The following is a 26223-nucleotide window of genomic DNA, read 5'->3' as shown; positions in this document are numbered from 1 at the left end:
TTTACCATTTGGAATTAAAGCCCTGTTGCACAAGAACGCTTAGGCATATGTGTAACTAAGAACATGGGCAATCTCAGTAAAGTAAATGGGACTTCTCTTGTGCTTAAAGACAGCCATATGTTGAATTTCTTTGCTAGATTAGAGCCCAAGTGTCTCATGTATTGTCTTTGCTTCTTGGGAGCCAAATCCTTGATAAACTGTAACACGTTTTGGCAGCCAAAGAATCACGGTGACCTGATCTTCCCTTCTCTAGCTTCAAACGCGGTTCTGGTTCATATAAGGCTTTATATAACTGCCTCTGATGTCAGTGGGAGTCTTTCCATTAATTTCAGTAGGGACTGGATCCAACCTAAAAGGCTCAATCTTGCAAGATCCTGAGTACCTCCTGGAGGTGCCATTGTGCTGAGCTCCTGTAATGTCCATTGACTTGAATGGGAACTGGGGCACTCAGCACTTCCAGGAGATGCTCAGCACCTTGCAGGTTTGAACTCGTGAAGATCTAATTCCGTTTAAGGCTTGTTAAATTGTTGATTTTTGATGGTTCCTGTGGCAGTGAATGTTTTAGGTTTGAACTCCATATATGTGTTCCAGCTTCCCTGTACTTTTTATGTCTTAGTAAGTCAGCCTTTCTTAAATTAAATAATAAAATCTTTTAATCAGAGATGAATCCAAACTGGAACAGCAAATCCAAACATCCCTGAACTTTGAGGGGAGTTTGGATTTAGACCCAAAGTCAGAGCTAATCTTCATGACTTTGCCTCATCTGTGTTTTTTTGTTTAAAAAAATAAAAATTACATGCTCTCTTCTTTCAAGGAGGAAAAAGTAGGTCAGATCTCCTATGGCAAGCCCTGGGAATAGAGACTGGCCTGAGCATTAATATTTGCTTTATTACTGGAATGTTGGTCAACTTACTTAGAAATATATGACTGCAAAAAGCAGCATAATCTCACCAAATCCATGTTAAGAATGCCTGGTATTCCTGATGTGCACATGGATATGACGTTAAAGACTGGGTGCAATTATAAGTGAGGGATTCTAAAGATAGGTAGAGAAGAGGGACTTCAAACCAGCCACCCAGAAATCTACAGGCAAATAGTGTATCTGAGAAGATGAAGCATGGCACCTTGCATGGTCATCAGCAGTGTAGATGGAGCCTGGGACTTCTGGGTCTTAAAGCATGAACCTCTGTACCTGGGTAAAAGACCTTGGTTAGCCAAGGCTCTAGCAAGTTCAGCAACCTCTACAGGTGTCCTAGCTATCGCTAGAGGGGGACAGAGTTCCACATGGAGTGGGTGTAGGTTAGCCAGCCTGTTAGAATGCTATGGGAGAGAACCTACCTGAGAGAGAAGAGGGTGATGTATAGAGCAAGTTGGAAAATGGATATTAATTTCCACAGAAAATTTAGAGTAAAAAAATCAAAACCCCAAATATTTTGAACAAAAACTGAATTAGTTTGATTCAGAAATGCCATTGTGGTGCCTGCTGGGAATTGGGGTTCCTTGTGCTCCCAGTCTTATCTATGGGCCAGGCTTCCTTGTTGTACTACACTTCCCAGATGCACCACGGCTCCCATCCTGGGTAGAGGAGGCCATGCATCATGTCAGTCACATAGCAATGTCTTAAACTAGGTGATAGCTCCAAAAGTGCAGTCCATTTTTAAAGTGTACAGAGGACAGCTCGGTTACTTACCAGATCAGCAGTCGTGGGTCACCAGTGTCCTTCGATGTTGATAGACGTTTGGCGCTGTGTGTGTGTTTCCTCTGTGTGCCGCCCCAGCCCTGCACAGAAAGCTGGCACAGCAGACCTTGAGCAAACAGCGTGATGACCACAAGATTTGTTAAGGGTCGAAGGCATCCAGCCACGTTTATTGTTGACGAAGCATGGTACTAGTATCCTGCAGACTTTACCGGACCACTAATACGTGTATGCCCATAACAGTGGACCAGCTTAGTGCATGGCGGGACTTTTCATTTTTTCTAGGCCAGACAAAAATACGTTTTTCGAGGTACATTTTTATACCCCAATACAAACAAGATAGTACTGCCCCTCTGACATAGTTACTGCCTCCTGATGTGGCTAATTATCACCCATTACCTTGTTGTACATGTTAGTTTATTTAAAACATTTTTATTACATATTGTCATCCTGACCTTATCTTTTAGGAAGGGTCATTGTGTTCCTGTTATCCTTGGGGAATGTTTTTGTACTATCCTTGATATCGGGATGTTGTGGTACCATTTGATATTGTGATGTGTTTGTGTGAGTACTTTGTGACTGGCACTTTTTAGGAATGTGTATTTCTGCAATATCAGCCCTGTTCTTGCCAGATTGTGCGAGCAGGTCCTGCCTCATACCAGGGCAGCCCTTTGAAACAAGGGCTTATTTTTCAGGCTCTTTTCCTACTACACCCTTGACCTCCAAGGAAATTCTGTATGTGGAGCAGCTGCAGAATAAGTCCCCAAATATGTATTGTTACTTGTACTAATAATTATTTGTCTCGCACATAGAGTGGTAGATGCTTTACAGATAGATAAGAAGATAAAAGGCCAACATTTCAAAGGTATTTAGGAGACTAAAGATGCAGATGTCTAGTAGGATTTTCAAAACCACGTAGGTACCTAATGGTTGATTTCAATGGGAGTTACGCATTTGGGTGGTTTTGAGTTTCCCATTTGCCACCTATTTGCATCACTAGATGCCTACATTCTTTAAAAATCTGGTCCAGAACCCCTGCCCTGAAGAATTTTCAATCCAAACAGGCAACAAGCAAAGGATGGAGGAAGTTACTGCAATTGAATGGTGAAGTTTAAAATATGTCTTCTAGTCCACAGTATTTGTATGTTTAGTAAACTTCAGTGGGAATACAATCTTTAAAGGCACAATACCAGACCCTTCATATGACTGTGTTAGATGCTTGGTGTGTGAGCAAATCATATATTTTACTTTGTTTGTGGGTGTTTTTTTTCTTTTTGTTTTCCGGTGGTATACTTTCCCCTCTAAGAAACAGCGGGTACATTTCCCCTACATGTAGAAAATTGCCTTGCTTTTAGAATGTGCTGCGCTGCACAATGCTATAAAGACAGCATCTGCCTGTCTTTGCAGCCTGTCTTTGCTGACAATGAGTGGAGAGAGCCCTTTTTACCTTACTTCAGATCAAAGCTACAGAAGATAATTTTTTTTTAATTTACATTGTAGTAAATTAAAGTTCTCTGAAGCACATGACAGTGTCATATAAAAACCAGCACCCTCCTAGATGTAGGCAAGAGTTAGGGTGGTAAATGGATAGCTATCTAGATTGCACTTTGAAATACAGATCTTGGGGAAAAAAAAAATGTGTAATTAGATTTCTTTTCAAATGCCATCACTCATATAAGGGCAAAAAATGACGCTGGTCCTTGAAGATTGCTGCTTCCATCTAGTTTATTGAATTAAATAGTTTTCACTGTTGTATGAAAATTACTTTTTAAATATATTACAGACCTTCTGAAGTATTAGAAATACTATATTCCTGTTGACAGTTTAAATTAATCTTAGCATATTACAAAATTAAAAAGCATTATCTTGTCCTTGTGTTATGATGCTTCCTACAATCTAGATATACTGTACAGAAGGTTCAATTAATTTTACTGGATGTTAATCAGATAAGCATTAAGATTTATGACAACACTTGGAAGTCTTCATTAAGTAAACATGATTCTCCTTTAGTTGCCTTGAGTAGCACCCAAAGCACTTGGCTTATGTACAGCAGAAAAGGCAGCCTAGTAAATCAGCTTATGAGGAGACAGCTGCTTTTGTTAAATATCTATCTATCTATCTAAGCTTTGGTTAAGTAAACATTGTGAGACAGAGTAATTTTAGGGCTTTTAATTTTTTAAACCAGGTACAGTATCTGGGCTAGAACTTCAGTTAGTATGAATCGGCATAGCAACAGTAATTTACACCAGCTGAGGATTTGACTTTAAAATTAGTGTGTGAAAGTGTGTATTAAGAGTGTGTCTGTTGTAATTCTATAGTTTAAGCTTATGATCAGAGTAGAAAGCCTATTCAATAAGAAGGCTGGGGTCCTGTGGAAAAAAGCGCTATGTAACCATGTAAGTGAAGGCTGTATTATAATGCATGCAGACACACAAAAGCTACATAGCTCGGGTTGCACAGGCTACTTTCATTCTAACACTTCCTAATTTTTGAGTGCTTCACTTTCCAGCCCTAAAGTTCTTGGTATGCTGAGGATGATGGTAGAGGAGGGCAAAGGTACATCACCTTTACACACCCTTATCGTAAGCCTATCCCTTAGCAGAGGTTATAGATCATCCTCAGAGGATGTTCCAGCATCCAAGCCTCACCCAAGTGCAAGGACCCTCCATCCACACACTCTACACCAGGAGAGAAAGCTGAGAAGGGCTATGCCAGCTGGTGCCACTTGGAGAATTGACTGTGTCACCTGAATCCTCCGTAGCTATTTAAGTTGGCTTTGTGCCAGTAGGATTCAGGACCTGGCTCTAAGGTTTTATTTTTCTGTCATGGTGATTCATGGCTTCTATTTACTCATTGCAATAGGAAGGTGAAAACATTTTCTATCTGGCTGTTGAAGATATTGAAACAGATACAGAGCTGCTGATTGGCTACCTTGATAGTGATATGGAAGAAGCAGAGGAGGAGGAGGAGGAAGTGATCCTTAACCAAGAAGACGAGGACAATAATAATAATAATAATAATAGTAACAACAGCAATAAAGAACTACAACAAGCTGGTGAGAAAGGTACAGATGAGACGTGTGAGAACTAAAGTAGCTTTTTTATGTTAAAAACAATATCAAAACAAGGAAACTAAAACTTCCGACTAGTGAGAAACTGAAGATGTCTGTACACATATTTTACTCATTTGTGTGGCAAAACTGAGGGCCCTGTCCTCAGCTCCCTTGTGCTTGTGGAGTCATTTACTACCTCCATTGAAAGAGAATGTGAAATGGTTGTAAAGCTATTAGAGCAGAATGATTCGCTGCTGCAAATGCCAAAAGTGTGTAGAGCATCGATGAAGTGGGGCTCGACCTTTATATTACTTTTTACTCCCTGTTAGTAAAGGCAACATAGCAGAGGGAGAGTGAGCTGGATTCTGTTCTTTATTGTGGAGCATCAGCAAATTTCAGTAGTCTGCACAACCATACTGAAGGGAATGAGGTTGCATAGGCATAACTGAAGGCCGAATTTGGCCTGCAGACCATTGATTGATATGATGATGTACCAAGAAGGAAGGAATCCAGTTTGTTTGCAACGTTGGAATTTAGCAAAAGTAACCCTACTTGTCCTTGGATTTGGTATGGATAATCCTTTGAGAAACAGTGGACCCACTGTGCTTGGTGAATCCCATGAGGCCATTTTACATAGTCTATGATTCTATAAAAAGGGACTATCAGGGTTGGAAGGGACCCCTCAGGGGGTCATCTAGTCCAACCCCCTGCTCAAAGCAGGACCAATCCCCAATTTTTGCCCCAGATCCCTAAATGGCCCTCTCCAGGATTGAACTCACAACCCTGGGTTTAGCAGGCCAATGCTCAAACCACTGAGCTATCCCTCTCGCTGGAGTAGGGCCTCACTTTTCGGAGTAGGACCTCACTTTTAAAGTAATCAGAAATATAATTGCCTAGAAACTATACCTCTACTAATGTTTTTTTCTCTCCCCCAACTGTGTAGATTCTCTCAGCTGCAAAGAGGACCACACATGTCCAAATTGTGAATCCAGTTTTGCCAGCCAGGAGATCCTAGCTGAACACCTTCAGACGCTGCACCAAAAACCTAGTGAGGAAAAGGAATTTAAGTGCAGGAACTGTGGAAAGAAATTCCCAGTTAAACAAGCCTTACAAAGACAGTGCGTACACACAAGAGTGCTTTCTATAAATAACCCTTTAAACCAATCAGTAAGCTTAGTCACATCATTAACTACAGTTTCTGTTGCCTGCAGCTTTCATGCCTCTTTTCCAATGGTGGTGTGATTTAAGAGGCTGGAGTTGCACTAAATTTCATTGCCTTTAGTAATTGAATTAGCCTTTCATACTTTGCCCAGTACATTAATTTTTGAATATATTGACTTGCTGTATTTCATACAGTGATTTAGTTTGAATCACTAGTGCCATTAATATTTAAATAATTGGTGCCTTTAGGAAGGCTTTCGTGGGGGGAAAAAAGGCTGTGTAATTCATGTATTGTATTGCATATCAGAGCTGTTTTGCTATGCTGGAACTTTGGTCTACATCAGTGGACTATTTTATCAAGGAGCCTCGTGGAAACAGATGGCATCTCAGCTATCTCCAGCGGGTGACATTGTGGAATTAGAATAAAACTTTGAAGTAGGGAGATGAAGATGTAAAAGGACAAAGAAAGATAAATAAAAACCAATTCATGTTGATTTTATTAAACCTTTGTGGGCAGAACAAAAAATAAATTGAAACATGAAAAAGAGGCAAGATTTAAAAGCAAATCGCTTTCAGTTCTGTCCATTATTGTGTATATTTATCCTTTAAAGTCATGTACAGTATACTTTACATGAAAACTTTCCTAATTTAATTGATATTATCCTGAGTTTTTCTTCTAATACACAATGCTTGTAAGTAAATCAAATTGTAAATGAAATGGATGTGCCACTTTTTTTATTGTAGATTTAGTTATAGAGGGTACCCCATTTAATCTAATTGTTTCATATCAGAAAAAGAGTAAAATAATATTACATAGCCGCATTAAACTGTTTCTGTAATGAAGTGATCTGTTTTCACATAGATAACATCATATTAATCTCTTAAATGATTATCTCTACTTCTAAGCAAATGCTCTGTGTGCTTTTCTGGAGTAGTATTTTGTAGAAGGAACAAAATGTTTTCAAGTAAAAATAAACTTTCGTCCTTCTAATCTATAATTTGGCATTTGATTTGTGCTAGGTGACTAGTTAAATTCATCTAAAAACTAGGTGAAAGCCTGTGCTGTCGTCTTGGTGTAATTTGCAAAGAGTAAAAAAAGCCGAAAATGGCTGAGAACTTAAAAATGGGATGGTAACAGACTGTGAATCCCGGTGATGACTGAACCTGATTGAACAACTTTTCAAAATAAGAAAAGCTCTCAACCATGCTTTTAGCTCTTCCCAATGATTCAACTGACAATTGTGGGATCTTATTATATTTATTTATTTATTTATTTATTTATTTACACACACACACACACACACACACACACACACACACACACACACACAGCACTTGGGGAGAAAAAGACAAGTGCATTGGTAATGGAGAATACCTTTCCATATTATACTATGGCCCCAAACTTTAGCCATGTGAGTTCTAGGATATTAGAGAGGCAAGGTGGATGGGTAATCTTTTATTGGACCAACTTCTGTTGATGAGAAAGACAAGCTTTCACGTTTACACAGAACTCTTCTTAAGGTCTGGAAAAGGTAATCAGTATGTCATAGCTAAATATGAAGTAGAACCTCCAAAGATGAGCCTCAAAACTTAAATTCATAACTTTGCTAGTCACTAAAAATCATGGACTGAATAGAGACACTAGATTTATGGCTTATTACAACAGTCAACCTAATAACAACCCCCATAACACTCCTAAGCTGCTTTCACACCACCTTTCTTTCCCTTCTTTGATTGGAGGGGTGTAAATGGGCCACTTCACCTTGAATGGTCCCTTGAAATATGAATTAACTACTTATGCTAAACTATCTGCTCAGCTTGTATTCAGCTGTGACACTCTGAGTATGTTTTCCAGATCTGAGGAAGAGCTCCATGTAAGCTCGAAAGCTTGTCTCTCTCACTAACAGAAGTTGGTGCAGTAAAAGATATTACCTCATCCACCTTGTCTCTCATATTTATGCATGTGTGTAGTCCCAGTGAACTCAGAGTTTGTAAAGTTACTTGAGTGTTTGCAAGATTGGGCCTATCTTCTCTGTTACAGTCAAAATGTTGTTTGCCTTATATTTTGTTTTATCTTTTCCCCTAGCGTCCTTCAGTGCACAGAGAACATCAATCCAGGAGACACTTCGAGAAGTTTTCAGTGTTCTGTTTGCAATACGTCCTTCAGCTCAGAGTCGAGGTTTTGTGTCTGAGTTACTGGACTGCTGTCATAGCATTGCTGGCCTCCCTTTGCATGTTTGCTTTCAAGCTTATTAGTTTATGTGAATCCTAACAGTGAAAGAAGTGAAATACTTTCATTCCTACCAGCTGTAAGTAATGCATGAGGTGGCCCTGGAATTCTGCTGCGTGGCATGTGTTAAGCTCAGAGTGCTTGCTATGAGTCTGTGTTCTCTAGCTATGTCTTCATGTATTATTTTTCCTTTGCTGGTTATCCAATGTAGTTATGAGCAGCACAAAGAGGCATGCAGAGGGGATGCTAGATTCATATGCAAGGCTGATAGCTGCGGGAAGAGGTTCAAGAGTAAGGACGCGCTGAAAAAGCACAAGGAAAATGTTCACACTGGTAAGAAATGATTGAATATGATATTTTTAACAGGATTGCTGATCTGTTGCCTAACAGACCACATTTTGTTCACAAACCAAAGCAAGAACCATCTTTCATTCCATTTCAAATGGTATTCTTGATACATTTTCATTTAGTTGTATATCTTGTTTCTGCAATGTTTTGATTTGAGTAAAATTAATGTAACCTTCCCACTTCTTCCAAAGGCTGTGGATATAACTAAGTATATCAGGAACAAAAGAAATCCTAAGAATGGTAAATGGCCATTAGTAGAAGGAGATGGCAAAATTGTTAAAAATGATGGACAAAAGGCAGAATTGTCCAATAATATGTCTGTTCTGTATTTGGAAGGAAAGAAGATGATGTACTCATCTCTGATGAGGATAATGAACTACTCCTATATCCATTAGTAACTCAGGAATATGTTAGCATTTACTAGGCTAGACGTTTTAAAATTAGCAGGCCCATATGACTTGCACCCAAGAGTCTTAAAAGAGGTGGCTGAGATGTCTGGCTTCCTGGTGTTAATTTTGAGTAAATCTTGGCATATCAGGGAAATTCCAGAAAATTGGAAGAGTGCTAATGTATGCCTAGCCCTTCTCAATATTAGCAAGGTGACCTGGGTAAGTAATTAATAAATCAGTTAGCCCAGCATGAATCCTGATCAAAATAATGGAAAACTGATGCAGGATTCAATTAATAAAGAGCTAAAGGATGAGAATATAATTAACATCAGTCAATATGCTTCAGCTGAAAATGGGTCTTATCAAACAAACCTGATTTCATTTTTTGATAACTTTATCAACCAAATTTGAAATAACTTCATAGATATATATACTTATAATTTTTGAAGGCATTTGACTTAATACCATATGACATTTTAATTTCAAAAATAGCACTATATAATATCAGTAAAGCTCATCTTAAATGGATTAAAACTACCTGACAGATCTAAAAAAGGTGGTTGTCAAAGAAGAATCATCTTTGAATGGGGTTGTTTCTTCTGCGGTTCTCCAAGGATCGGTAGTAGGTCCAACACTATTGAATATGTTCATCAGTGATCCGGAAGTACATAGAAATCACTGATATATCTTGCAGATGACCTAAAGATTGGCAGAGTGGTAAATAACAATGGGAATAGAGCAGTCATTCAAAGCAATGTGGATCACTTGGTAAGCTGGGCCCATTTGAACAAAATTTGTTGCAATACAGCAAAATGTAAAACCAAAGGAACAAAGAATGTATGCCATGCCTACAGAATGTAGGACTGTATCCTGGAAAGCAGAGACTCTTAAAAAGATTAGGGGTCATCGTAGACTAGCACTCAACATGACCTCCCAGTGTGATGCTGTAGCAAAGAGGGCTAATGCGATCCTTGGATGTTGCAGAACCAGGGAGATAGCTGTATTATTTTGTATGCATTTTGTATGTGCTCAGATTACCTGCTTGATATATTCTGGCTGACTGCAGGGAGTTAAATCAAAGGAGGCTATTAGAGAGGAGCAAATAGGAAATGAAACAATGACAGAGATGAGATATGTACAAGGAGAATATGCAGGGTCCTTAAGAGAAACACTGGGTGAGTTAGCCAGTGGGAAATGCCTACTTGCTTGTTGCCAGAAGGGCCAGAGATTGAGATCAAAAGAACACTAAGCAGTTAAAATTCTCTGTGTACAACAAAAAGGAAGTAGGCTGGCAGCAGCTGCTCAGGGAGAGCAGAACCTTCCATTTTCTATTGGCATTGCATATAGGGCCAGCCTTATACAGTCATGCAGAGGTATCAAACTTTCCCATTGCCTTTGTGCATTACCACTTCAGGCATGGTGGGGAGCAGTCACCAAGGGGCTGCTACTTTTCTGCCTGCTTAGGTAGGCGGGGAGTGGGCGGAGCCTTGATTCTGCTGCTCCACCATACTGGAAAGCAGAAGTGATAAAAATGTCCAAGAGAAAGTAATCTACTACTGGTGGGAAGTATTAGTGTTTACTTTGAAATAGAACTGTGGAGTAAGAAAGATGGTCTAGAAAATGATAGTACACTGTAGACTTCCCTTCTTAACTACAGGTTTTTGGTACATGGCTGTGATATATGCAGACTTTTTTTTTCTAGCTTAACTTCTTTAGTTTTATCCTAATCAATCTTCTGCAGACTGAAACATCGAGGATTAAGACATGTTTTGTTAAACATAGTCCCCACAGGCTATGGAATGTTCCAGTTTCTAGCTACCTGTGGCTGCGGCTTATTTGAGATTAGAAGTCTTTTCAGCATTTTTAAGAGAATACAATTGTATATTTTCATACAGTGCTTAAACAATATCTATACTCCTACTTTATGTTGAAAATTTTCCGGAGAAAGTGCTAGTGCTGGTGTTCCAGGTTTTTGAGGTGTTTTCTGTAAATCACCCAAGTCTCTCACCCATAGAGCTGAGATTACCACCAGTTTATAAACTAAAAGTCTAGTGTATGTTCTGATGTCATGGTTGTTGAACACAACAGTCGAGACAGTCTGTCAAAATCAAGTCTGGCAAAGTGGATTCTGTGCTGAATATCAATGTCTTTGTATGCCCTCTGTGAGAGGTGGCTGCCAACATAGGCAAAGTGTTCTACATTTTCCAGTTCTTCTCTATCAGTGTAGACCTTCCTTGCTAGGTCTGATGATTGACTGGGAGCTGGATGGTAGAGAATCTTCTGCTACTGGAGTTCAGTTATTGTTTTTGATGATACTTTAGTTCTGGCACGGAGGCAAGAGAGGTTGAAAAGGTTGCCATCAGTCCAATATTGGATGCCGGTGCCCTGTACTGCACGGTCTTGGATTAGCGTTTTCAGAGCTGCTAGGATAATGGAGAAGAGGATGGGTGCCAGTACTCAATCTTGTTTTACGCCAGTTCAGATGCAGAGAGCTCAGAGGGAGAGCCACTACACAGGATGGAGGCAGTCATCTGGTCATGGATGAGTCTTACAGTTATAAGTGGATGAGTGGTAAATTTGCTTGGGAAACCAAACTTTGACATGAATTTCCATGGAATCTCACGATTGATAGAGTCAAAGGCTTTGGTCAGATCAATAAAGGCCATATACAGCTCCTGGTGGTGTTACTGACATTTTTTCCTGGATCTGCCTGGCTGCGAAAATCATGTCGGTGGTGCCTTGTGATGGTCTGAAACTGCATTGGGACTCTGGAAGAGGGAGCAGGCGATTAAGACAGATTCTAGCAAGAATCTTTCCAGTGATGGAAAGAAGGGAAATACCTCAGTAATTGCCACAGCTGGCCCTGTCTCCCCTTTTGAAAATGGTGACTATGTTAGCATTATGTAAGTCAGTAGGGATTTCTTCAGTACGCCAGATTTTGAGAAACAGAAAATGAAGTTTGTGTGTCAGTGTTTCTCCCCCCGCGCTTTCAGTACTTCAGCTAGTATGCCATCAGGACCTGGGGCTTTATTGTTCTTCATTTGCACAATTGCTTTGCAGACCTACTCAGGTGTTGGTGGGTTGGCAAGAATTTCCCAGTTTGGGTGCTGAGGGATGGAGTCAGTGGTGTTGTCAGTCACAGTTGATTCTTGATTTAGAAGCTTTTGGAAGAGTTCCTTCCAGTGCTCGTTGATGTATTCATGGCTTTTCAGAAGAGTGCTACCCTCTTCAGATCTCAGTGGTGTGAGGCCATGTGAGCTTCATCCGTACAAGGTCTTTGTCTCAAAAAAAAAAAAAAAAAAAAAAAAAAATCTACATATCATGTCTGTCAGTGAATGCTGGGATTTCTTTTGCTTTGTCCTCCCACCATTTGTTTTTGATTTCTCAGATCCTCTTTTGTACTTCAGCTTTAAGCTGGTGGAAAGAGCTCTGCTTCTGACTGGATAATGGATGGTTTTGCCAGTCGCAGCAAGCTTTCCTCTTCTGGTCCAAGAGGGCTGTGATCTCAGTGTTCTTGTCATCTAACCAGTCCTGATAGCAGTGGGTAGTAGCAAGGCAGATGGATTCCTCATGGATGGTCTATTTTAGGACTTCCTAGTCTTCTTTGACGCTTGTGTTGTTGTTTCCAGGTATGCATGTGGTCAGTTTTTCACTGAGGTGTGCTTTGAAGTTCTCTTGGTGAACCGAGGATTGAAGTTTTTGGATGTTGTATTGCCATCTGTGTGATTTTGAATTGCTTTCTGTGTTTTGGTGCTATCATGAGGGACATGACTGACCTCACCAGACAGTGGTGAGTCCAGCAATCGTCTGGTCCTGGGTAACTTGGATGTCTCTTAGATCCTACATTCTTACAATGATTTAGTTTAGGAGGTGCCACTGTTTTGAGCGGGGGTGTTGCCAAGTTTTTTTTTTTTTTTACTTGTTGCTTTGTCTGAAGATTGTGTTTGTGATCACAAGGCCGTGCTCTGTGCATTTGCTAAGTAGAAGGATGCCATTGGAATTGGTCTTACCCACTCCTTTCTTCCCACTGGTGCTGCTCCATATGTTAGAGTCTCAGCCAACTCTTGTGTTAAAAGTCCCCTAAGAGGATTATGTTGTCTGTTTTTGGAATGGAGGAGAGAATTTTGTCAAGGTCAATGGTTTTATAGGCCCCACAAGAAAGGAGAATGTTAAAGATGGAAGTCCTCTCTGTTCCTGATTGGAGCTTAGAAGCTAGCAGACTGCAGCAGGAGTGAAGCAGTTCCTGTCAGGAAAAAGATCTTAACTTTTGTCCAGGCCCTGTCAGGGGTGGGGAAGAGAGGGAAAGAGGAAGAGTATGAGAAGATACTGGAGACAGGAAAAGGCATAAGACCGATGTAGAAGTGAGATAAGAAGAGAAAATGAAAGAACAGAAGGATGGCAAACACACACAAATCACTAGAAGAATAAGAAATAAAGGAGGACTCGAAGCCAGGAGAAGTGGGAAGAGAAGTAGTAAAATATACAGAACGAGCAAGGCAATGGGGGAAACAGAGTAAAGATATAACTAAAGGGTGAAGCGTGGAAGGAAACAGTATACAATGGAGGTGGGGGAGAGAAGCATGGGCAAAATGCCAATAAGGCAAAATAGTTTGTAAACGTGTGTATGCTCCACAAATGGCTTTGTGCCCTTCAGCCCTAGTGGGCACTGAGAAAAAGGCTCATTCTGCCAGCAAAGTGTCATACCTTGGAATCCCTAGTTCTCTGCAGCAGCCTGGTGGCCTTCACTGAGTATACAGATTCAAGGAATTTGACCCTACTTGGCTATAATCTAAACATATTAGCACACCTGCATTTTGACAGAGGCTTCTGTCTGTAGTCTTGCTACATAAGCAATGGAAGTCACTAAAAAGTTTATCATGCTAACTTATCAGGAGACCATGGCACAGCTCTTAGAGGAGAATAGTCTGCCTCAAGGTCCAAAGATAAATTGACTGTTGGATAATTAGCTTTTAGTGCCCTCATCTGTAGGTGAGAATTTGGCTTACAGAATGCCATTTGTCTCTGAAATCAGTGTCAGTGAAACAAGCCCTTTTTATTTCATCCACCAATTCCTTGTGTTCAGTGACTGATAAAGACCTGAATGCAATAGAGGTTAGATGCAATCCCTAAGCATTGGCAAGGCAAGAGTGAGACTGACACAATTATCCAGGCCTTTGTTGCCTCAAGATCAGATTGACTCAGACCAGTGCCCCATGATCTATGCTAGCTTCGAGTAAGATTGTTGGAGGAATTCAAGATGTCGATTTTAACTTATAAAGCCCTAAATGGTGTGACCCCTGGTTTCCTGAGAGATTGGCCCTCCCTGTGATATACTGCCACAGTTGAGAACAGCAATGGTGCTGAAACTGGAGGTCACTCACTATAAGCAAGAGGGAGTGGCAGGCAGAGTATTCTCTGTGAGGCGTCCTCTGTTTTTTTGGGATGAGAGTCCAGATTTGTTAACCTTCTGAGCACACTGTAAAGCCCATCTTTATTCCCTCATTGTTAAGGCTATTGGGATTGAGGTGGGGTATATTTATGGGCAGTCCTTTGTCTGTGCTTATGTTGTAATTTTTAATTTATGGGATGGGGCCCAAACCACTCATGTATTTTAAATATTTGAATGAATAAGCGGATGGGGGGTGAGTCTTTATTATTCTTGTTAAACTGATTTGTTTAACAATTTTCAGGGAGGATAAAGATCAGATCCAATTCAAAAGCTGATTTAATTATTTGTAAAATATGTGGAAATTGGAAAAATAAATAATCAAAAAAAATGTACAATCTTCAGGAGGACAAGTGCAGAGAAGATCAGACACTGGAAGCCTGGAAAAATCTTGAGCTGGAAACCTTCTGATGTGTTAATTTCTGATCTATGCTTCATTGCTCTTCCAAGAAACACCCAAGAAACATTTTGCCTACCGTTTAGCATTGTGCCCTTTCTTTTTAGTATAATGTAGTGTAATTCTTGGATATATATCAGGAGATATGTCACATGGGCCTTTGGTTACAAACAAAGAACTAAGTTTGTAGTAATTGTGCCCTGCATTACAACAGCTCTGTGCGGTACTAACATGAACTTGAAACCACGGTAATTAGTAGACAACCCTAATTAAATGCTCTGTCACTTTTTAAACAAACTGTGAAAAGGGAAGAGAAATACATTTGGTAGCTGACCTTTAACTGGGTTTATAGTTTTGCATGATAGATTAGATTTGTATTCATGAAGCAGTTCTATTACAAATGCCCTAAGTTAAGAAAGTGTTAATGGAATTCTCTTTCTTGCTGCACACCTAGCAGGGTAGAATGCTTACAACTTTTAGGCCAGGCTGTCATTACAGAAAATGGAAGTTTTGGTGTTGACTTCAGTATTATTTTTCGTTGTTTCACTGATTCCAAACATTCTGCTTAACCTGTGACATGACGTTTTTGTGGATGATAATTGTTTTGGCTTCTGAATAACAACGTTTTTTAGTTGTGACATGAAGATTGATATTAGATTGATATTTCAATTTTATCACATTCTTTTCTTAAAAAAAAAAAAGTGAAACCTTTCTTGATTTACATTCCATTGAAAAAATAGCTTATAGGACACCTACAGAGAACTCCCGTAACCCAATACCATGAAGATGGGTTACAAATGTAAAATTTTCTGTCAGTCAAATGACATGTGAAAAATCACACACCCAGTAGAAACATTTGGTTTCTTTCTTTGCACTTCCTTTTTAAGATGTTTCTTGTTAAGATGTATTTTGTTTCTGTCCTAGGAAATTCTAGGAAGAAGTTGATGTGCTCTGTGTGCAATAAGAAGTGTTCCTCAGCTACAAATCTTCAAGAGCATCGAAAGGTCAGTAAGATGAAAGCTGACCCACAGCAGGCTTTGACTTCACCAAGATGTAAGGCCAGGGAGCATGAGTCACTTGAGAGCTGCTGTAATACAAACTATTGGGTAGTCTTTTTTGTGGTTACAAAAGCAGTGCCTTTTCTTTGAGTATGATTATTTATTTTTGTATCCACAGTAGATCAAACCAAAAATCCTGGTTTCATTCTAATGTATCTTTTACCAAATATAAAATTTCATGTGTGTGTCATGTTCACATTACCAAGCTAAAACAAAATTGTCTGCTTTTTATTTTTTTATTTTTTTGTCTGCAGTTCACAAGGAGGGAAGTGAATCCAAGTGTATTTTAGCCATTAAAGTAAATCTGTGAATCTTTCTTCCTATGCAAAAATGCAAACAAGTTTTGTCTTACCACCCTTTGTGAAAATAACATCACAGTCCTAAGGGTGTTGTATGCAATCTTTTTGAGTTATTTGGTTAGCATAAAAAGTGCCACTTACCAAAAAATAATAATAATTTTTGTGCATACATTGAAATAATGTGATCTTTAATAACCTGTACAGAAAGAGTTAATATCCTGAAAATAATGGAGTAAGTATGGAAATACAAGGTTATGAATATGAGATTTGGAATCCATTCTACCCAAAGGAAGACCCAGCAAGATTAATTTGATAAATTACCAGAACCTTAGAGGGCCCATTTCTACAAAAACCTACATTGTAATGTTTATCAGATTAACTATAAGTCTCTAATAATGTCCAGTTATAACCTAAATCCAGTGAGGATGTAAATGGTATCAATTAAAATAAGATGTTGCAAGAGGAGTGGTAATCCCTTGTACTAGCTTTTTGTGATTTACTTGCTAGCGTTAATGTTCTTCTGTACTTTTTCTTGAAAAAGACTTACCAATTCTACCATGCCTTCTCAAACCTAATCAAAATGCATCCTGTTTTGTTTTAGCATGGTACCCACAAACCATTGCACATTAAGGTAGCTATAAAAAGAAAAGGAGTACTTGTGGCATTTTAGAGACTAACAAATTTATTAGAACATAAGCTTTCGTGAGCTACAGCTCACATAGTTTATGCTCAAATAAATTGTTAGTCTCTAAGGTGGCACAAGTACTCCTTTTCTTTTTGCGGATACAGACTAACACGGCCGCTACTCTGAAACCTAAGGTAGCCATGTGATGCTGCAAATCAGGAACGTCCCACTTTTGTAGGCATATCATTTAGGCTTATAGATAAGATCATTATTTTGTCGCAGTTGTTATAAATTCCTGCAGATCCTGCCAGTCAAAGGATCCGTTGACAAGCTTTGCCTGTGGCACTAATGGCAGATTGATTGAATGTCTATTTATCGCTGATCCACCATCAAGCTTGTCAAACATGGAAAATTACAATAGGAACAACAAGACGGAAAATAGTAGGGTAATTTGCTCAGCATCTTAGATGTATGTGCACAAATGCAAGGCATATAGGGAAGAAAGAGGAAGAACTGGAAGTACTAGTCCATAAGATAAATTATGACTTAATTGGCATCACTGAGACTGGGTGGGATAAATCTCATGACTGGAGTATTGGTAAAGAGGTGTATAGCTTGTTCAGGAAGGAGAGATGGGGGAACAAAAAGGGGGAGGAGTTGCATTATACATCAAGAATATATACACCAGAAGGAGGCGAGAGGCAGACCATTGAAAGTCTCTGGGTAAGGATAAAAAGGGAAAAAAGCAGGGCCATGTCACGGCAGGGGTCCCCTATAGACTACCAAATCAGCAGGAGGAGGTAGATGAATCATTTCTAGAACAAATAACAGAAATATCCAAAATGCAAGACCTGGTAGTTATGGGAGACTTTTCCAATAGATGTCTGGGTAGTTAAATTAATACGCCAAAACACAAAATATATAATTTCTTGAAATGTATTGGGGACAGCTTCTTGTTTCAGAAGGTGGAGGAAGTAATCGGGAAGACAGCCATTTTAGACTTGATTCTGACTAAAAGGGAGGAAGTGGTTGTGAATATAGAAAGTAATTTAGGTGAAAGTGATCATGACATGATAAGAAAAGGAGTACTTGTGGCACCTTAGAGACTAACCAATTTATTTGAGCATAAGCTTTCGTGAGCTCAGATAAATTGGTTAGTCTCTAAGGTGCCACAAGTACTCCTTTTCTTTTTGCGAATACAGACTAAAACGGCTGTTACTCTGAAACATGACATGATAGGTTTCATGATTTGAAGTAAAGGAAGGAGTGAGAGCTGCAGAAGAAGCACAATGGACTTGAAAAAAGAGACTTTAACAAGATAAGGTCCTGTGGGAAGAAAATCTAAGGAAAAAAGAAGTTCAGGAGAACTGGCAGTTTCTCAAAGAGACAATATTAAGGGCACAACAGCAAACTATCCCAATGTGAAGGAATAGCGCAAACGTGTAGGGATAAAATGAGAGGCTAAAGTACAAGGAAACTCACAAGGGACACAAAAGGCAATAAGACGAGGTTGAATAAATACATTAGGAGCAAGAGAAAGATGAAGGAAAGTATAGGTCAGTTAGTTAGTGGGGAAGGAGAGTTAATAACGGATGACATCACGAAGGCTGAGATGTTTAATGCCTATTTTGCTTCAGTCTTCTCTAAAAAAGTTAATGGTGACCAAATACTTAACATAATTAATATTAACAGCAAGAGGGAAGGAACACAAGTCAGAATAAGGAAAGAACAGGTTAAAGAATATTTAGATAAGTTATTTGTAAACGGGTTAGCAGGGCCTGATGATATTCATCTGAGGGTACTTAAGGAACTAGCCGAAACAATCTCAGAACCTTTAGCCATTATCCTGAAGAACTCATGGAGGATGGGTGAGGTCTCAGAGGACTGGAGAAAAGCAAATATAATACTTGTCTTTAAAAAGGAAAATCCATGTTGGTTATTTACCCCCTAACTCAGGGTAAGTAATACCCTTCCTCCACATGTGGTCTCACTGATCCCAGTGGAACAGGAGTGAAGTAATGTGAGTAAGTTTAACAGAAGCGTAGCCTTTTTAAAACTATACCCTGCAAAGTTAATACACCTCAGATTCACCTCTGCAAAGTTATTCAAAGAACTTTTGTCCTTTTTAATAGGCCAAATGAAGATTTCTGATAGTATCACTTTTTAAAATGAGGAAATATGATTTGTTGAGGGTGCATAGACCTTGGTCAGATAATCACAATTCTAAAAATGTGTCTGACTTTTTAATCCCTCTTGATCTACCATCGTAGGGCTGTGTGTGCAACCAAATAATTAAACTGTTTCTGAGTGAAGTCATTCTTGATATAGGGAGAGGCAAAAAAAGGCTTTTTTTCCCTATGTGTAGAAATATTTCCCTCTGTTTGTTTACCCACTAAGACCGCCATTTCCTTTTTTAGGAGAAAAGCAAATTGTGTGTAATAGAAGTTCATAAATTGAAATCAGACAGTTACATGGAATTAGAGAGCAATCTGGACTCTGATACATTAAATAGTAGTCTACTCTAAAGAAAAACACTCATCTCCTGAAATAAGGTGTCTGAAATATTTGGGGAGGAATTACTATATTGTGAGGTGGCAGGTCTGTGGAATTATACAGATCTGAACTTCAACCCCAGAAGAAGAAAAACCAATGAAGCTGAAAAAAATACAGTAAAACCATATGAATCAATAGGGAGAAGGGAATATGGAATTTATCTGGATAAACAGGGAATTTTTCAGTAAAAATGATGTCCACTGAGGGGCATAACCTAATTTTGGATAAGGGTTTTTTGGAGAAATAAGACTTTTGTCCTGTTTACATTGAATAGTACGTAAATGGAAGGGCATGGAAGCCTTGTGGAGTATTAGAACTGGTCTTGAGACAATTTAAAATATTTAATTTGCTTCAAAATTCAGTCATTAGTGCAGCATCAAGTCCAGGCCCTAGATGATTGCTTGGACAGATCCATCCTGTTGGGTGCACGAGAACATTTGATATCTTTGCTAGAACTCTCTAGAAAGTTTTGACCTCTGGGGCTGTGTGCATAGTATGGAATGCATTTGCATTTATTAATGTAGTTTAGGGAGAAGAAGGCTAGTGTTTGATATCTGGATCTTATGATCCAATAGTTGAAGGCTAGCTCTTTAATTGTGGATTAAGTCATTTTATCCTTATCTAGATTGTTTTTATTTTGTTAATCAATGATGATGTTAGTAATCTGATATTCTTGATAATGTTGAAATATGTTTTTATTTACAGTGGACTCCAATAGCATTTCATATTTATTACGCTTTCTGAAAATTATTAGATGTGTGTTATTTTGTTGTTAGAGAGACATGGTGGTTGAGGTAATATTTCTTATTGGACCAACTTCTGTTGGTGAGAGAGACAAACTTTCAAGCCCTTTTTATTATTTATAAGCCCGTGCTTACTGGAAATAAATGAACTGAAAATATTTTTGCAAGGTATTCTACATGTATTTATTTTTTGTTTCATGTTTCCATATTGATGAGATTTAAAATGAATGTGATATTACATATTTACATAATCTTTGTTCCTGTGTGTTGTCTTAGTGATAAATGTTTGTTCAGAAGTATGAAGATTTGATTTTTGAGAGACACTGTTGTTCAGCATGGGATAATTAAGGAAGAAATCACAATATATCCATGAGTATTAACATAGCTACAAGCTAAGAAATAATTACAGTCTGTTAGAGATGTTCTGTATATCTAAGATGTGTGATCTTGTTTGAGACACATATTTAATTATCATTAAACACTCATTTTGCAGGTTCATGAGATCTTTGAGTGTCAGGAATGTGACAAGAAATTTATTTCAGCTAACCAGCTAAAACGCCATATGATAACTCACTCAGGTAAAAAAAAAAAACCCTGTGGTTTTTCTTGTATACCAGAATTGGTCCTTGAGGTATATTGCCATATGTTATTTTTTTTTATAGATGTTCTGATGGATTCTGCAGTGTTTGGGAGCTAGTTAAAGTAAATCTGGTGCCAGCTAACTCTCTTTGCACCAGTGGAAGGTCCAAATTTAATGGTGCAACCTCCTGCTCCTGGCAGCTTCTTCAAGCTTCTCCTTCAGGCTAGCTGGGATGGGAGAGTGCAATGCTATGGGGATTGGGGAACTAATAACATTGCTGTTTGCTTTCTGTAGGGGTTTAGGTGTCTAGTGGTTGAATGGAAGGGGTGCAGAACTGGGATATGATCTAGGCAGGGCTGTGGTAAAAGGAGAGATGTTCAGATTCTCTATTGGACTCGCATTTTGAGCACAGAGCTCCTAGTCAGAATAAAGCAATTTATACTCCACACCATGCAGTAGACCACACATTAACATATCAGCCTGCCTGGTGGCTGGTGGAGCAGGTCACCGTGACTGGCAGCATCTTGTATCTGCAGGTCTGGCAGCATTATATGAATTGACACTGCCAGCGTTTTTGATCATTGGAACCTGGCATTTCTAGATCTTTCATCCAGTAATTAGAAACATCAGCCAACACAATGGAGGCACGAACTTAGTTCTGTCAAATACATTAAAGTTTAAACATACAGGATTTTGTAACAGCGGAGCCTTTTAACATATCTGCTTTCTTGGTTTCAACATACTGCAATCACATTTATTTTAAAATAAGCTTTATCCAGAGGCTTTTAGCTTATTTTTGACGCTTTTGGGTGAGACTACAGGGCTTGGGTTTGAGTCACCAGTTCAAGCAGAAAGGCTTTTGCATAGCAACTTTTGGTTTTCGAAACTAATATGATATGTATATTGTTAATTAACTTTTAAAACATTTAAACTGTCATGCCCTCTTTCACATTTGTAATCTGGAAACAGGCTTTTCCTCTTTGAAGTCATTCTCTTTTGATTTAAGCTAATTAATCAGAATTTAGTGTTAGCAATGATTATTGCAAAGAATGTGCCAATTTCTTGAGATACACCATAGCTCATCTTTTATGAAGTGACTTAACTGTCTAACATAAAGGGCATTAGATGTCTTTCTAATTGGTTTAATCTTAATTGGGTTGACTTAATTGCAAAAATCTCTCTGAGGAGATGACTGTCTCTGCCTTTCATCTTCTCCCCCTGTATAAACAGGAGATTAAATGTCCCCCACTCATTTTCTGCAGAAAAACGCCCCTACACCTGCGAGGTTTGCAATAAGTCCTTCAAACGACTTGATCAAGTGACTGCACACAAAATAATACACAGTGAAGATAAACCTTATAAATGCAAGCTTTGTGGAAAGGGATTTGCCCACAGAAATGTTTACAAGAATCACAAGAAGGTAAAGCACTCTGCTGTTGTTGTTTACAGGTCTGCCAGCCTCAGATATGCAGCTATTTTTCTTTTAAATGGTTGATCATTAAGCTCTGGCATGCTTATAAACATGAGATTAAAGTATTGGAAAATGTATTTTCTAGTGTTCTTTGTTATAACCAAGATCTCAAGATACTAAATGAATTCCAGTAAAATACAAACACACAGAAATGATTCTTCTGCTAAATGCACTGAATAAATCCCTATTTTGAGTCTTCTGGTTTGTTTTTATATGTTATCAAGTCAAATATTTATCTGATCTAAAAGGTCTCTAGTTTTTGGCTTAAAAAAGAATGATCATATTTGAACAAAATGAGCAATAATGCTGTTGCAGTCATTCCTAATCGTACTTATCAGGAGATACTTTCAAACAATATATTATTTGCATTTGGTAGTGTTAAATAATACATTACTGAAACATCAGAAGAAACACTACCCTAAGAATGTACACGTGAAAGGATGCTCTATTTCTGTTGATTTAAACTCAAATCTGCCTGTCCTAATTTCTGTAATGCCTGTCATTACTTTTAACCCTACGTTACATTTTCAATGGCAAGGCTACCCATGACTGCTGCTTCAGAATTACAAGACTGTAAAAAAAGAAATTATCTGGCTGATTTCCTGCCCAGTCTTTGGAACTCCTTGCTTCCCCCCTCCACTTTGATGAAACTGATATACCTATACTTATAAGGTTTTCACAGTGTGGCTCATGTTATATGCCATCTGGGAATTTGGCACAGGATCTTTGCACCATCTCTTGTACTTTCAGTCATAAATCATATGAAAGTAATAATAATGTCTCTTACAGGATGAAACAGTGATGACTCCCCCCCCACTCCCTCCAAAACAGAACGTATGCACAAGCATGCTGAAAGACAAAGCTAGCTGCCATTTATATTATGATCATAACTTGCATGTGTAACTTCATTTTAAAAAAAACAACCATCAAAAAACAAGACCTTACCAAGTGGATATAGTTTTATGAAAATTCCTGAAATACTTAATCTGGCCAGCTACTTCTGTATCTAAAAACTAAGAAAATCTACACATTTTGTTATAATAACCTTGATCTGATGTCCAATAGAGAGTTTTGCCTGAATAAGAACTTCAGAATCAAGCAAGAATAATGAATGAACTACCATATCCTTTTGGCCCCATACTGCAACCCTTACTTAAAGTCAGTGGCTTTGCTCATGTAAAGATTCTTTGAGTAAACCTTGCAAGATCGGATCATATATTTGCTGAAGATTACAGATTCTGCTAACTGAGAGAAATGTGCAAACTTTATAGTTGATCATCTGGTAAATATCTTGTTTAGTTTTTGTCATAATTATTCCCACACTTTGCAATAATACTTATTTCTTGAGTCTGTATGCTAGTAATGCAGAGACTGTCTTAGTCCCGTTAGATAAAGACAATGCACAGAGAAACAACAAAAAAAAAGATCTGTGCATTTAATGACACAACAGCGACAAGTCCTGTCAACCTCTTCAAGTCCAAGCAACTTACTTTCTTTAAAACACAATAAATCCCTGTGTACGTTGAACAAACAGCGTGGCACAAACTATATGATAGAAGGGGTGCTAGTCTATTTGTATGGCCATGATTTAAGAGGACTGCACTATTCACAAGAGGTAGAGGGGTCAGTGACTTGTTGACAATGTAGTTATCCCAATGAGATGGAAATTTAAAACTTCATACCATCCTACTCTATCACATATTTCATTTATGCTTTTTTTTCGTGGTTTTGTTTGTTTAATCTACATCCTCCTGATTGGGGGTGTGTGTGTGTGTGTGTAATCCTATGGGAATACTGTATCTGTTTTATTTTCTTTGGGTGAAAGTAAATGTTTGCACCCAAATCGGCTGATGGCGCTTTTCCAGTTTCAGAATACTTTTACTGTACTGAAGCAGCTTGGTTATAAATGTGCAGTAGGAATGGTGTGTGCTATGGTTAAAAAACAGACAAATAAACAGTATGTAATGGAAAACGTATTGTCAGATTTGAAAAACCTTTTTGGCTTTTTCACTGCATCTAGCATTATATGACAGACTTTCATTTATAATAAGAAACAGGATGGAAGTGTTTTCCCCTCTTTGAATTTTATATGTATCATTTGGATGAAGGTTTTTTTGTTTGTTTGTTTGATTAATGTTTAGAGGATACCTAAGTTGGTGTTGTGGGGAAGTGTCAGAATAAAGTAGTACTTTTAAACACGGCTCAGGTTCTGGGGAGTGCTGCCCACTGTGCAGGTTAAGACTGGGCTTTTCAAAGAAGCTGAAGAGAATTAGGTGCCCAGCTCTCATGGAATTTCAGTGGGAGATGGGAGTTAACTCACTTGGGATAAGTCTACACAGCAAAAAAAAAACCACTGCATGGTAATGAATCTCAGAGCCTGGTCAACTGCCCCGGGCTTGCGCTGGGAGCTAAAAATAGCAATGTTGACATTCGGGCTTGGGCTGGATCCCGGACTCTGAAACCCAGTGAAGGGGGAGGGTTTTGGAGTCCGGACTCAATTCCGAGCTCAAATGTCTACACTGTTGTTTAGCTCTGTGATTCAAGCCCTGTGAGTCTGAGTCAGTTGACCCAGGGCTATGAGACCTGCTGCTATGTTGTTTCTTTTTGTTGTGGGGTTGGGGGAAGACAGGGATGGGGTTGTTTTTTGCAGTATAGATGTATCCTTAGGCTCCTCTGAAAAGCCTAGTCTACAGAATTAAATAGGCACTTGATATGCACAGTTCCTTTCTGTGGAAGAGGAGAGCAGTAGTATTTAGTGGAGGTGAGCAGTGTTGGAATTGTGCTGGAGAGAAACCCTGTTACCTTTCATGATGGAAGATCAGACCTGATGAAAGTGGGCATATAGTACAAATTATTTTTGTACGCAGAAGTATCTGGCTTTGTTTCCCCCACCCTTTCATTGCCTGTTGACTACATGTTGCAGATGTTGTCAGGGAAGAGAATGTTAAGATCCTTGACGAACTCAGCAGACACAAGATGCAGAAGGGCTTAGAGCTAGTCAAGGGGTATTCACTCAAGAAAAGATAGACAGCTGTACTGATGGCACTACCATGGGGGTTCTACTAGAATAAGCAGCTGTATGTTGGGGTTGAGAATAGAATTCTACAAGACCCATGCTAGTTAAAGCTTCCTAGGGAATGTTGCATAGCAGCCCCTTCCCAGCTGCCTTGGTCTCATCATCCTCCAGAACAGATGCCAATGGCTAGCTGCAACCCCCCTGTCGGAATAAGAGTTGTGGGTGTCTTGGGTGCCACATCCTCCCCCTGTGCAGACTTTGCAACACAAGGTGCCCTGTGCCGGCCCAGATTCTGAATGAATCAAGTCTATAGTATATGCATTTCCATGCCATGCAAAACACTGGAATGTATAAGCAGTGGTTTCCTAATAAGGATAAAATTCAAATGAGGAAAATTATTTTCAAGCATCTCTGCCTGTGTTGCACCTTCCTCTATTTACATTACTGTGTGAGCTGCACTAATGCAGTAAAATGCTTACAAATATTCCCAGTGTAGATAGACCTTTTCTGTGTTGATACGCTTTCCAAAAACCTGGGTTCAGTCCTGTATCCAAATTTTCAACCACTGACTTTGTAGAAAAGAGCTTTGGATAACAACTGAGTGGATTAGATACTTTTCCAAGGCCCTGATTCAGCAATGTACTCAAGCCTGTGGATCAGGTTCTAGCCTAGGACTTGGAAGACCCATGCTCAGTGTCGTGCTTTGCCACCGACCTTTTGTGCAAGTCACTCAGTCTGATTGTGCTTCAGTTTTCCATCTCTAAAAATGAGGATGATAATACTTTCCTACCTTGCAAGGGTATTTTGAGGATAAGTACGTTAACAACTGTGAAGCACTGTGAGGTCTATGGATGAAAACTGCTAGATATTTAGCTTTTATTTAGGCGTGTGAATAGTCCTACTGAAGTCAATGAGACTACTCACATTGTTAGTATTAGGCAGTTGCTTAAGTACCTTGCTGAATCAGAGCCTAAACTGGTAAATGCAGCCCAAGGAGTTCTATAAGGATAATGGGCACCCTCCTTTTGACTGCAGAAAATACAGGCCTTGGTGCTTGCTGCTTCAGCTTGCTCCCAGTGGAGGTCAGCTGCTTATGAAAGCAGCTGCAATCTGTTCTATTACATTCAAATTAGGGGCATCACCTGGGGGTGTGTGTGTG

General features: G+C 39.0%; 1 protein-coding gene across 6 annotated transcripts in view; it reads left to right on the top strand.

Annotated features, from left to right (window-relative positions):
* Positions 1-26223, top strand: part of PRDM5 (PR/SET domain 5) — a 141585-nt gene that overhangs the window by 32511 nt on the left and 82851 nt on the right. For 4 of the 6 annotated variants that reach the window (XM_043545538.1, XM_043545537.1, XM_043545535.1 and 1 more), the window contains 7 exons: positions 4559-4760; positions 5692-5866; positions 7996-8088; positions 8351-8472; positions 15644-15723; positions 20491-20575; positions 21840-21997. In XM_043545538.1, coding sequence (XP_043401473.1) covers positions 4559-4760; positions 5692-5866; positions 7996-8088; positions 8351-8472; positions 15644-15723; positions 20491-20575; positions 21840-21997 — 915 coding nt within the window. The remainder of the gene's footprint in view (positions 1-4558; positions 4761-5691; positions 5867-7995; positions 8089-8350; positions 8473-15643; positions 15724-20490; positions 20576-21839; positions 21998-26223) is intronic. The other 2 variants (XM_043545539.1, XM_043545536.1) reach the window with 1 other exon arrangement.

The sequence above is a fragment of the Chelonia mydas genome, chromosome 4, assembly GCF_015237465.2.
Source record: "Chelonia mydas isolate rCheMyd1 chromosome 4, rCheMyd1.pri.v2, whole genome shotgun sequence".
Classification (NCBI taxonomy): domain Eukaryota; kingdom Metazoa; phylum Chordata; order Testudines; family Cheloniidae; genus Chelonia; species Chelonia mydas.
Note: the sequence above shows the minus strand (reverse complement) of the source record. Positions and strands in the feature narration are given on the sequence as shown.